Below are 13,414 nucleotides of genomic sequence, written 5' to 3' on the forward strand. Positions count from 1 at the left end.
CCAACAGGCGAACCTGGTCACAGGCAGGAGAAACACGCACGCTGGGTGACCGGATGTCCCAGTGTGCTGAGAAGAGACAGGGCAGTTCTAGGCTTATCTGGAGGAATGATCTTGATAATGACCCCTCTCTCCCCTCAAAATGTCCTCGACTGGTTGACAAGTGACACCTGTCTATAGGACCCCTGCTCCTGGAGGAAGCAGCCATCCGTGCGCTTGGCCATGAAGCGAGGGTTAAAGCAGCCGCTCTGTGTGGGCGGAGGCTGCTCTCTGCTCTCACCCTCCTCAGCCACATGGTGTTTACTCTTACTTCTTACTAATGCCACGTTTTGGATTTCAGGATCTAACTGCTGGCTCGGAAAATGACAGGAATGACCCGATCTCACAGCCCAGCCACCTGGCAGACTCAGGGAAGCAGGGACTGGGCCCCCTCAGCCCCCCCAACCCCGGGCACGCTGCTGTCAAGGTACGGACGGGCCAGCCCCCGAGCGCCGGCCTGAGCCCTCGCTCACAGAGCCAGCCTGAGCACCGCTCTCTGAGTCAGGTCTGGTGTCGTGAGCGGAGCCACCCAGACCCGTGTGTGGGTTTGGTCCTCTGGGAGCATGGCGTGACGAGACTTGGACGAGGGGCCATCAGTGCACAGGGGCCAGGATCCCAGGATCTATGCAGCACAGCATGGGTCTTCCCTGCAGAGGAGAGGACCAGGTGTTTGCAGTTCTTTGCGATCACAGCTCAGGCAGTATGTCCCTGGTGGCAAAGGCTTCGTAAGTTCATCCTGGAGAGAGACATGGCCGTGGGTATTGCGCACAGAATTAGCTTAAGATGCAGGAGAAGCCATCCCGGAGGCCTGGCGCCAGTGAGACCTGTGTGTTCCAGCCAGGCTCCGTGTGGAAAAGCAGGGGAGCATGCCTTACGGCACAGTTGTCAGTTAAGTATCTCAGTATTGTGCCTAACAGTTCACCGGGCGCTCTCCTCAATTAGCTGCCTGGTGGTGGTCATGTAGCCTCTTCCTTATCATGTTTATCTTCGAAAACTTCTGATTGGTTTGGGATTGTGCCTCCTCGCCTCTAAGACCACCGCTTACTGAGTACAGAAATGTTTCTTTGTTTATTTAGAGAGAGAGAGAGACAGGGACAGACAAGAAAGAAGAGATGAGAAGCATCAACTCATAGTTGCAGCTCCTTTAGTTGTTCATTGATTGCTTTCTCATGTGTACCTTGATTGGGGGGGGGGGCTACAGCAGAGCAGAGTGACCCCTTACACAAGCCAGTGACCCCTTGCTCAAGCCAGCGACCATGGGGTCATGTCTATGATCCCATGCTCAAGCCGGCGACCTCACACCCAAGCTGTTGAGTCAGTGCTGAAGCTGGTGACCTTGGGGTCTCGAACCTGGGTCCTCAGCTTCCCAGGCTGATGCCCTGTCCACTGCACCACTGCCTGGTCAGGCATGCAATCTTTTTTTAGTAATTGCAAACTGAGTGAGAATTAATGTTGAAATAATGGTCCCATAGTCTCTTTCACTGCATACACGAGAGGGGCCGGCGGAGAGTAGGGCTGCATACAGGGGAGGGGCCGGCGGGCAGTAGGGCCGCACACGCGGGAGGGGCCGGGCAGGCAGTAGGGCTGCTAGGGCTGCATATGCGGGAGGGGCCGGCGGGCAGTAAGGCTGCGTATGCGGGAGGGGCCGGCGGGCAGTAGGGCCGCGTACGCGGGAGGGGCTGGCGGGCAGGCAGTAGGGCTGCTAGGGCTGCGTATGCGGGAGGGGCCGGCGGGCAGTAGGGCCGCATACACGGGAGGGGCCGGCGGGCAGTAGGGCTGCCCAGCACAGCCCCCTCCACCCCCACTGCCATCCCTTAAACCTGGCTTCCCATTCACTCAGCTCAACAGCTTTGAGACGATGTGACCATCGGTGGGGTTTGTTCATCGCAGGCGGAAGGAGGGGACGATTCACCTCAGTTCCAATGTGATGTACAGGGACATTTTATTAACATTCCTACCAAAGTTATTTGAAATTTCATAGTTCAAACGAGCGAGGCCTTCAACCTCCATGTGCCGAGAGAATGTCACAGTCTCCCCGGAGGAAGGACAGGTCAGTTTTTATAAAGAGCAGGACAGAGACCCAGCTGATGCAGTGAGACCTGTTGTTTGTGTGAGGAGCTGACATCCCTCCCGACTTGTCAAGGCCCGTGGTTAAGTATCCATCCTCTCTAAATTAAGAGGGTACTAGAGGGCTTCTCAGAGGAGGAGGTGACCGAGCTTGGGACAGCATCTCTGCCTTGTTGACTGCATAAGAGTCATGTCAAGCCAAGGAGGGGACGCAGGGGAATACTCTGAAAACTGTGAGACCTCCCACCTAGAGGAAGGTGTTCTCAATGCAGGCTCCAAGAGGGGGGGTGTAAAGCCAGTAGCCACAGCCACCATCACAGCCCCTGGCCCGTGCAGGTTCACATTAGATTCGGACAGACGGTAATGAAACAATGGAGCCAAGAACTGGTGAGCCATTAGCTTTAATCCTAGCTTGCACCCAGTGGGCAAGAAATACACACAGTGGGAAAACACTTCCCTTTCCATTCAGGGCTCCCAAAGCCACTGACTTATCTGAGTTTTCTAGAATTACCAGCCTAATTCACCTCTGTTCCCATCCCCTTCTCTCTGTACAAACTCTGCACAAACTGGCTTCTCCTTCAGCACCTCACTGCCTTGGCTGCTTCTCCTCTCTTCCACGTGGCCTTTCTCTGCTCTCCTCTCTAATGTCAGTCTCAGGAACCAAGAGAGAGCAATCTCCCGGTCTGCTCCATTTTATAGTGTAGAAATCAAAACCTTTAATCCAATATACAAACAAGGAAGTCTCCGATACAAAGTCACTTATCTGAGGCATAATGGGATTCCTCATGAGAGTGCACTACCCCACATCATGCAACAGTCAAGGGTGTGGGGAGAAAGCTTAGTCTTAAAACTAAGCCTTAGGCCACAACGACCCTGCCTGCTTACAGCCTGTCCCCCACACCCAATGCAAACTATAAGCGAGCAAACATATATATCATATTTACAAACTTATTTGACCCACAGGGGGCACGTCAGAACCGAATCAAACATGATTCCCACCCTCAGGGAGCCTGGAGTCTAGCTGGTGTCACAACCACCAATACCCCCGTAGACTATTTTGAGCAAGTAAGAAAAATGTGTCCCCCAAAAACTGGACTAGACATTTCTTCAAAGATAAAGAAATTGCCAATAACCACACTATAAAAGATGCTCAGTGCCACTCATCCTCAGGAAAACACTAGCCAAAACCACCACCCTATCACATCCCATCCACCAACCGAAGTGGCAATGCCCAACGCACGGGAAGTCGCGACGGCTGGTGGGGACGTGGAGATGGGAGCGTGCATATGCTGCTGGTGGGAATGGAAGATGGCTTTCCACCCACGATGGGGACCGTAGAGGCTCCTCAGTACATTAACTATAGAATTACTGTATGTCAACAAAAGAAAACAAACTTCCAAACCTGAGTAAGAATTTCTTATGAGTTGATTTGAGCCAAACTGTTGACAACTTCTGGGAAGCAAAGTCTCAACAGATTGAGGAAAACGCTCCGGAAAATGGCAGTCTCAGCACTTATTGATCCATCAGAATTAAAGGGGAAGACATAAGGGTCATATGAAATTGATTAGTGATAAATGAGGGAGGAGGGAAAAGGCAAAGCAGGGGAAATCTCTGGGATGGGATGAAAGTGAAATGTTTACACTGAAACCTCTCTCTCATAGGGAGGCTCAGGACAGGCCAGTTAACCAACATGATGATAATAACAGTGAAAGGGGTTGTTGGTTCCTGCTCTGGTAGGATGCCCGCCCTGAGGGGCCAGAGAAAGAAGATCACCCCACACCTCAAAGGCATGTTATCAGGAACATTATTGCAGATGCCGAAGGCAACAGACAGGCTTCAAAGCAAACATCCGATCTTTGTTCAGATAGAAAATAACTCCCGAGGACGTGACTACCACCATAAACCGCTTTTAGTGAGAAAGATTTGATCTAGAGCAGGGGTAGTCCACCTTGTTATACCTACTGCCCACTGTTGTATCTCTGTTAGGAGTAAAATTTTCTAACCGCCCACCGGTTCCACAGTCATGGTGATTTATAAAGTAGAGAAGTCATTTTACTTTATAAAATTTATAAAGCAGAGTTATAGCAAGTTAAAGCATATAATAATAATTACTTACCAAGTACTTCATGTCGATTTTCGCTAAGTTTGGCAGAATAAATCTTTATAAAACAACTTACTATAGTTAAATCTATCTTTATATTTATACTTTGGTTGCTCCACTACCACCCACCATGAAAGCTGGAGCGCCCCCTAGTGGGCGGTAGGGACCAGGTTGACCACCACTAGTGGGCGGTAGGGACCAGGTTGACTACCACTAGTGGGCGATAGGGACCGGGTTGACCACCACTAGTGGGCGGTAGGGACCGGGTTGACCACCACTAGTGGGCGGTAGGGACCGGGTTGACCACCACTAGTGGGCGGTAGGGACCGGGTTGACCACCACTAGTGGGCGGTAGGGACCGGGTTGACCACCACTAGTGGGCGGTAGGGACCAGGTTGACCACCACTAGTGGGCGGTAGGGACCAGGTTGACCACCACTAGTGGGCGGTAGGGACCAGGTTGACCACCACTAGTGGGCGGTAGGGACCAGGTTGACCAGCACTAGGGGGCGGTAGGGACCAGGTTGACCAGCACTAGGGGGCGGTAGGGACCAGGTTGACCACCACTAGGGGGCGGTAGGGACCAGGTTGACCAGCACTAGGGGGCGGTAGGGACCAGGTTGACCACCACTAGTGGGCGGGAGGGACCAGGTTGACCACCACTAGTGGGCGGGAGGGACCAGGTTGACCACCACTAGGGGGCGGTAGGGACCAGGTTGACCACCACTAGGGGGCGGTAGGGACCAGGTTGACCACCACTAGTGGGCGGGAGGGACCAGGTTGACCGCCACTAGTGGGCGGTAGGGACCAGGTTGACCGCCACTAGGGGGCGGTAGGGACCAGGTTGACCGCCACTAGGGGGCGGTAGGGACCAGGTTGACCAGCACTAGTGGGCGGTAGGGACCAGGTTGACCACCACTAGTGGGCGGTAGGGACCAGGTTGACCACCACTAGTGGGCGGTAGGGACCAGGTTGACCACCACTAGTGGGCGGTAGGGACCAGGTTGACCAGCACTAGGGGGCGGTAGGGACCAGGTTGACCAGCACTAGGGGGCGGTAGGGACCAGGTTGACCACCACTAGGGGGCGGTAGGGACCAGGTTGACCAGCACTAGGGGGCGGTAGGGACCAGGTTGACCACCACTAGTGGGCGGGAGGGACCAGGTTGACCACCACTAGTGGGCGGGAGGGACCAGGTTGACCACCACTAGGGGGCGGTAGGGACCAGGTTGACCACCACTAGTGGGCGGTAGGGACCAGGTTGACCACCACTAGTGGGCGGTAGGGACCAGGTTGACCACCACTAGTGGGCGGTAGGGACCAGGTTGACCAGCACTAGTGGGCGGTAGGGACCAGGTTGACCACCACTAGTGGGCGGTAGGGACCAGGTTGGCCACCACTAGTGGGCGGTAGGGACCAGGTTGACCAGCACTGACTAGAGACCATCCTGTGTTTACCTTAGTACTTCTGTGAGTTCACAAGGCCCCTGTGTAGGCTTTCCCTGAGCTTGTCAGGTCCAGTTCCTGGCTGCATCTTGATTGATTAAAACTTTTTATTTTCATCCACATGTATGACCCACTAAGTCCCCTCCTAGGTATTTGCCCAAGAGCACTGAAAACAGTGTTCATATAAACACTTTCACAGCAACACTATTCATAACAGTAAAAAGTTTTTAAACGAACCCAGGTGTCCATCAACTGAAGAATGGGTGAACACGTGACATATCCGTACAACGGAGTATTATTCAGTCGTAAAGGGAAATGCATACTGATATATGACACACCATGGGTATATGGTGTATATATGCGTACTGATATACGATATGTATATGTACTGATATACATACATATATATGTGTGTACCAATATATGATATGTATATGTACTGATATCCGTATATATATGTGTACTGATATATGACATACCATGAGTATATGGTATATATATGCGTACTGATATATGACATACCATGGGTATATCGTGTATATATGCATACTGATATATGACATACCATGGGTATATGGTGTATATATGCGTACTGATATACGATATGCATACATACTAATATCCATATATATATGTGTACTGATACACGATATGCATACATACTGATATCCGTATATATATGCATACTGATATATGACACACCATGGGTATATGGTGTATATATGCGTACTGATATACGATATGCATACATACTAATATCCGTATATATATGCATACTGATATATGACATACCATGGGTATATGGTGTATATATGCGTACTGATATACGATATGCATACATACTGATATCCGTATATATATGCATACTGATATATGACACACCATGGGTATATGGTGTATATATGCGTACTGATATACGATATGCATACATACTGATATCCGTATATATATGCGTACTGATATATGACAGACATACCATGGGTACATGGTGTATATATGCATACTGATACACAATATGCATACATACTAATATCTGTATATATATGCGTACTGATATATGACATACCATGGGTATATGGTGTATATATGCATACTGATATACGGTATGCATACATACTAATATCGTATATATATGTGTACTGATATATGACAGACATACCATGGGTATATGGTGTATATATGCGTACTGATATATGACATACCATGGGTATATCGTGTATATATGCATACTGATATATGATAGGTATATGTACCAATATATGATTTATATATATGTATACACACACACATATGTACTGATATACGTATATATAAGCATACTGATATACAACATGTATATGTACTGATATACATACATATATATGTGTGTACCGATATACGATATGTATATGTACTGATATCCATATATATATGCATACTGATATGCGTACAGGAGTATGTATATGTACTGATATGCATATTTATATGTGTGTACCGATATACGATATGTATATGTACTGATATCTGTATATATATGTGTGTACTGATATATTGATATGTATATGTACTGATATCTGTGTATATATGTGTACTGATATAGATATGTATATGTACAGATATCCATATATATATGCATACTGATATAGGATATGTATATGTACTGATATCCGTATATATATGCATACTGATATGCGATATGTATATGTACTGATATCCGTATATATGTGTACTGATATAGATATGTATATGTACTGATATCTGTATATATATGTGTACTGATATAGGATATACCATGGGTATATTGTGTATATATGCGTACTGATATGCAATATGTATATGTACTGATATACATACATATATATGTGCATACTGATATACGATATGTATATGTACTGATATCTGTGTATATATGTGTACTGATATAGGATATACCATGGGTATATCGTGTATCCACTTGAAAGTAGGATGGTGAGTGGACACAAAAGGCCTCACACAAAAGGCAACCTATTTTGTGATTCTGTTTCTATGAAAAGTCCTGAATCCAAATCCACAGAGACAGAAAACCGATCGATGGTTTCCGGGGGCTGCAGGAAGGAGTGGGGTCTCCTTTGGGGGTGACAAAAATGTTTAAGACATAGTGACAACATTTGCATGGCATTGTGAACATACTAAATGCTAGTGAACTGTGCGCCTTAAAAAAATTACCATGGTGGCCCTGGCTGGTTAGCTCAGCGGTAGAGTGTCGGCCTAGCGTGCGGAGGACCCGGGTTCGATTCCCGGCCAGGGCACACAGGAGAAGTGCCCATTTGCTTCTCCACCCCTCCGCCGCGCTTTCCTCTCTGTCTCTCTCTTCCCCTCCCGCAGCCAAGGCTCCATTGGAGCAAAGATGGCCCGGGCGCTGGGGATGGCTCTGTGGCCTCTGCCTCAGGCGCTAGAGTGGCTCTGGTCGCAACATGGCGACGCCCAGGATGGGCAGAGCATCGCCCCCTGGAGGGCAGAGCGTCGCCCCTGGTGGGCGTGCTGGGTGGATCCCGGTCGGGCGCATGCGGGAGTCTGTCTGACTGTCTCTCCCTGTTTCCAGCTTCAGAAGAAAAAAAAAATTCCCATGGTGACTTAGATGTTCCTTGTATTTTGCCACCATATAAAAAGAGGTTCCCTTTCCCCAGGAGCCCCCCACCCCACCCCTCAAGGCCGCCAGCCTGGGCAGCAGAGGGAGGGCTGGATTTCAGCCCCTCTGCAGCGGTGTGACCAGGCAGCTTCCCAATGCCCCCTGAGGCCTGCAGGTGTCTGAGAGACCTACTGTGAATTCAGACCAGCTTCCCCGGGGACCTGAGGCTTGAGCCGCTCTCAACAGCCCAGTGGGGGGCCAACAGTCACCAGAGGCAAGGAGTTGCAAACAACAGGAAGTTGCAAGGAAAAGAAAACGGCAGCAAGAACAAGGCAGGAGGAGTGAGCAGTTGGGAGGAGGGGTTTCGGCCGTGTGGTGAGCAGTCTGCATTGGCAGACGAGGGTTTGGACTTCACCGTGCGGGGCAGGACTGACTGCGGTGGCTGGGCTGCTGTGCTGTGTGGCAGGCAGCCCGGTGTGGGTGTGTGTGCCAGTGAGAAGGAGAAAGCCTTTGGCCACAGGCTACCCGGTTCCCAATCGCGTCACACTAACCTGCCTGACACATCTACCCCTGGGTGAAGCCACCAGACTTTAAATGCACCTCTCTCTGCTTTGGACAGATGAACGTCCTCCCCTTAGACTGGCCACACAGTTCTGGGGTAGGGCGTAGAGCAGGGGTCCCCAAACTAAGGCCATTTATCCGGCCCTGCCGCACTTCCGGAAGGGGCACCTCTTTCATTGGTGGTCAGTGAGAGGAGCATAGTTCCCATTGAAATACTGGTCAGTTTGTTGATTTAAATTTACTTATTCTTTATTTTAAATATTGTATTTGTTCCTGTTTTGTGTTTTTTACTTTAAAATAAGATATGTGCAGTGTGCATAGGGATTTGTTCATAGTTTTTTTTATAGTCCGGCCCTCCAACGGTCTGAGGGACAGTGAACTGGCCCCCTGTGTAAAAAGTTTGGGGGCCCCTGGCGTAGAGAAAACAAATCCACCATAGACCTATCCTCTGGTCTCAAAAAAATAAAATAAAATAAAAACAAAGAGTGTGAAACTGCACAGTTCCACGGATTCAGAGACCCGTGCGCTCAGTAGTCTGCGCCCTCGCCACGCACAGAGGAAGGTCCGATTTGAATTTAGGGCTTTCTGAATGGCTCCGTCCCTGTGCTCAGGTGACCGGGGAGGAAGCTCCTCAGCGAGGCCCAGGGCTGCGCTAGTCCTAAGAGGAGGTGGGGACAGGAGCTGACCTGGAGCAGGCAGGGCAGCGCTGAGCGCAGGACCCTGCAGAAATCCTCCCCAGTGCAGGAGGCTGGCTCGTTAGCCAGGACGATCGGGGTTGCGTGAGCGGGGAGGAATACCAGGTGTGCTCCTCCTTCACTGTCTCCAACAGGAGGCCTCCTTGAGAAAACACAATGTCCCTCAAGGGTGGGACACTCTGAGTCAGAGAAAGGCAGGTGTCCCCGCTCCCTGGACTAGGTCACATTCGGATGTGTGTTCTGTGGTTACAGTGGGGACACTGCCCAGTGGGAACAAGCCTGCCAGCTGTTCAGCAGCCCCCTCTTCTGGGCACTGCCAGTACTTCCCTTTCCCTTCTATTTCTTTTCCTCCAAATTCTCAAGAACCTTCTGTTATGACATCTATGTTCTTCATTTTGACCTTCTGGAGTCAAGTCAGAATTTGAAAATGTATATTTTTCAACTCATCACAGTACGGACCCGGTGCTCCCTAATGTAGGGAGCGCTTTACATTTTAGGAGCAGGTTGTAGATATAATCACACCGTCCTCTGAGACCTGTTACTGTTTCCCTATTATTTTCTTATCCTCCTGTTGATCATGGATAAAACGTAGAGAATGTTTTTCCCCCAACTTGTAGATGAGGTAACTAGGATGCAGTCATGTGACTGGACCATGGCCAGAAACTTCTCTTACTTGTTTAGCCTGTGCCCTTAACCTCTTCCAGTGGGTCCCAAAACACGCTCTACGAAGGGGTAACTTCCGAAAGGGCCCCAGCGCGTGGCCAACCCTTCCCACAGTAGGTACAGTATCGTGAGTTCAGAGGGTGTCACGTCCAGATTCGATATCAGGATCTAGGAATGGTGGTGGGAGGGGCAGTCTAATCTCACTTTTCAGCCTGAAGCAACAAACCTTCACATCCTGAATTTTCAAAGACAAGATTAATTTAATCTATGCTTACGCCATTGCTAAGGCCCCTTAACAAAGGGCTTATGGTAACTCACTCTGACTGCGTGTACACAGAGGAAAGAGCTTTCTTATGAACCAGATCCCAAGATCAGAACGCATCCTGCACGAGGCCCTCGGTCAGCTCCAGGTGAGGGGAGGGTTCTCACCAGAATACAGACGCGCTCTCACTGTGCTCCAGGGAGAACATTGTACTCCAGGACCCACTTCTAAGGTTCAAGACTCCCCCCCCCCCATAAGGGCTGTGTGTCCTTTCAGCGGGATACACTCGCAATAGATTCGCTCACGAGATAGCTTGATGTCCTGGGGCAGTGGTTCTCAACCTTTCTAATGCCGTGACCCCGCAATATAGTTCCTCATGTTGCGGTGACCCCAAACCAAAAAATAATTTTGGTGGCTACTTCATAACTGTAATTTTGCTACAGTTACGGTTCAGAATGTAAATACCTGATATGCATTATGTATTTTCCGATGGCTTTAGGCGACCCCACCGGGGTCGCGACCCACAGGTTGAAAACCGCTGTCCTAGGGTCTCTGCTCGTGGAGCCTTTGCTGTATGTACTGTGTTTCCGGGTCCCAGAGAACGTCTGTCAGACACACCCTCCTCGGGGTACCCCGTGCCCGTGACGCCAGGTCATCGCCACCCTCCGCCTAACGCCCCCCGCCTGTCTCTGTCCTGCTGCAGTCCAAGTCCCTGGGCGACAGCAAGAACCGCCACAAGAAGCCCAAGGACCCCAAGCCCAAGGTGAAGAAGCTCAAATACCACCAGTACATCCCCCCAGACCAGAAGGCGGAGAAGTCGCCGCCGCCCATGGACTCGGCCTACGCGCGGCTCCTGCAGCAGCAGCAGCTCTTCCTGCAGCTGCAGATCCTCAGCCAGCAGCAGCAGCAGCAGCAGCAGCGGTTCAGCTACCCCGGCGGCCCCCACGCGCAGCTCAAGTGAGTCGGGGGCCCACGGGAGGGACGGGGGCGGTTGTGCGCAGAGGTTGGGATGGCATCCCTCTTTCCGAGGCGCACTGGGCCAGCACCTTGGGACCCAGCGAGACCCCTGCTGCGTCACCCACCCCCTCAGGGATCTGGCCACCCAATTCCAGTGTGTGGGCTAGGTTTTCCCTTACATTGCCAAGTGATTCTCCAACATCCGCTGGGCTTCCGACAACTCCGCTCCATTCTGACACCAGCTACCTGGGCGAAAGCGTCAGGTGCCACCGGCAAAGGGCTCAGTTCCGCAAGACTGCAGCCCAGACCTCCTCGAGGCACGCCAGTCGCAAGTCCAGAAGTTGTCCCCTGGGCTTCCGGTCAACTGGCTCGAGCTGGGAGGTTCCCAGGACTTCCTCCCGGGGGTTTGATGGACTGACGGGAGCAGCTCACAGAACTCAGAGGGACGTGTTCCTCACTGGGTGGCTGGTCTATTAGGGGAGGATCAGACTCAGGAACAGCCCGATGGAAGAGACACCCAAGGCAAGAGAAGGCCAAAGGGCGTGGACCTTCCACACCATCTCCACGCTGGCCCCTCTCCCTACACCCCCACACGTGCAGCACCCCAGAAACTTCCCGACCCCCCGACCCGGTGGGGTTTTACAGGAGCGTCATTACGAAGGCACGGCCGCTGAGACCATTGGCCATTGGTGAGGCCAGTCTCCAGTCCGTCTTCCCCGCCTGGAGATCAGGCCAGGAAGGAAGGCAGTCAGACTGGAAGCTTCAACCCTCTAATCACGTGAGGGATTCTCTGGTGACCAGCATCCCTCCTTAGATAGAGTTCAAAAGTCACCTCATTTTTTTTAAAGTCTGTCTTTCTTCCTTCTTTCTTTCTTTCTTTCTTTTTTTCTTTCTTTCTTTCTTCCTTTCTTTCCCTCTTTCTTTTATTTAATGTTTATTTTATTGATTTTAGACAGAGAGAGAGAGGACAGGAGAGAGAGAGAGAGAGAGACGGGAATATCAATCTGTTCCTGTATGTGCCCTGATCGGGGATCGAACCAGCAACCTCTGCTCTTCCGGACGATGCTCTAACCCACTGTGTTATCCGGCCAGAGCAAAAACACACCTTTGTCAGTCTCATCACTTAGGAACTTCCAAAGGAGTTAATAGCTGTTAGCAAAGAACTATATGAAGACCAAATATATATTTATGATAAATCACAGTATCACACCCCCAGAGATCGATTTGACTGTATTTAAAGTGCTTCTTTTTTTTTTTTTTGTATGTTTTTTAGGGAACCGAACGAACAGATGGTCAGAAACCCGAACTCTTCTTCCACACCACTGAGCAATACCCCTCTGTCTCCTGTCAAAAGCAGTTTTTCTGGACCGACCGGTGTCTCTTCCCTCAAACCGGGCCCACTCCCACCAAACCTGGATGATCTGAAGGTAGAGATCTGGCCTGATTTTCTTTTCTTCCTTTTAATTTTTTTTTAAAAGAAACAAATACATCAGTACATTTTAAATAGCATTTTCACCAGCTGCTTTCTTGTATGGATCAGCAGATGGAGAAGACAATGGGAGGGACTCAAGCAGGGGACAGATATTTACTGCTGTGGTTGAACACCCAGCTCAGCTCTCTCGCAGGCTATGAACCTGGGGCTGCTTTCCGAATTTTTCTGCATCTCGGGTTCCTCATTTGTCTAAATGACTTATTATGAAAATCAAATGGAATCGTATATGCAGGGTAGAGCTTAGCACAGAGAGTAGCTATGAGGTTGATGTGAGCTCTAAGCCAGGGGTCAGCTTCATGATGACCTTTTATCGATCTCCGGTGAAGTTAGAAAAATAAGAACCACATAAAGCGCTTTTCATACTATAAAGTGTGTTCAACAGATTTGACTTTTTTTTTTTTTCAAAGTACTTACTTGCTTCCAATGCTTTGAATGCTAAAAGATATTTTCAGTAGGAAATGGTGACAGTGGACGAAAGTTGAGTGTTTCTGGGAGATTTCTGTTTCCTTTTATTAGAAGGAATATTATCAAATAAGGATATTAGCCTTTA

The 13,414-nt window shown here is 49.9% G+C and overlaps 1 protein-coding gene across 5 annotated transcripts in view; it reads left to right on the plus strand.

Annotated features, from left to right (window-relative positions):
* The window catches only part of MYOCD (myocardin), an 88,983-nt gene that overhangs the window by 55,404 nt on the left and 20,165 nt on the right, over window positions 1-13,414 (plus strand). For 4 of the 5 annotated variants that reach the window (XM_066264249.1, XM_066264250.1, XM_066264253.1 and 1 more), the window contains 3 exons: window positions 338-463; window positions 11,119-11,372; window positions 12,646-12,799. In XM_066264249.1, coding sequence (XP_066120346.1) covers window positions 338-463; window positions 11,119-11,372; window positions 12,646-12,799 — 534 coding nt within the window. The remainder of the gene's footprint in view (window positions 1-337; window positions 464-11,118; window positions 11,373-12,645; window positions 12,800-13,414) is intronic. The other variant, XM_066264251.1, reaches the window with a different exon arrangement.

This window comes from Saccopteryx bilineata, chromosome 2 (assembly GCF_036850765.1).
Source record: "Saccopteryx bilineata isolate mSacBil1 chromosome 2, mSacBil1_pri_phased_curated, whole genome shotgun sequence".
NCBI classification, from domain to species: Eukaryota; Metazoa; Chordata; class Mammalia; order Chiroptera; family Emballonuridae; genus Saccopteryx; species Saccopteryx bilineata.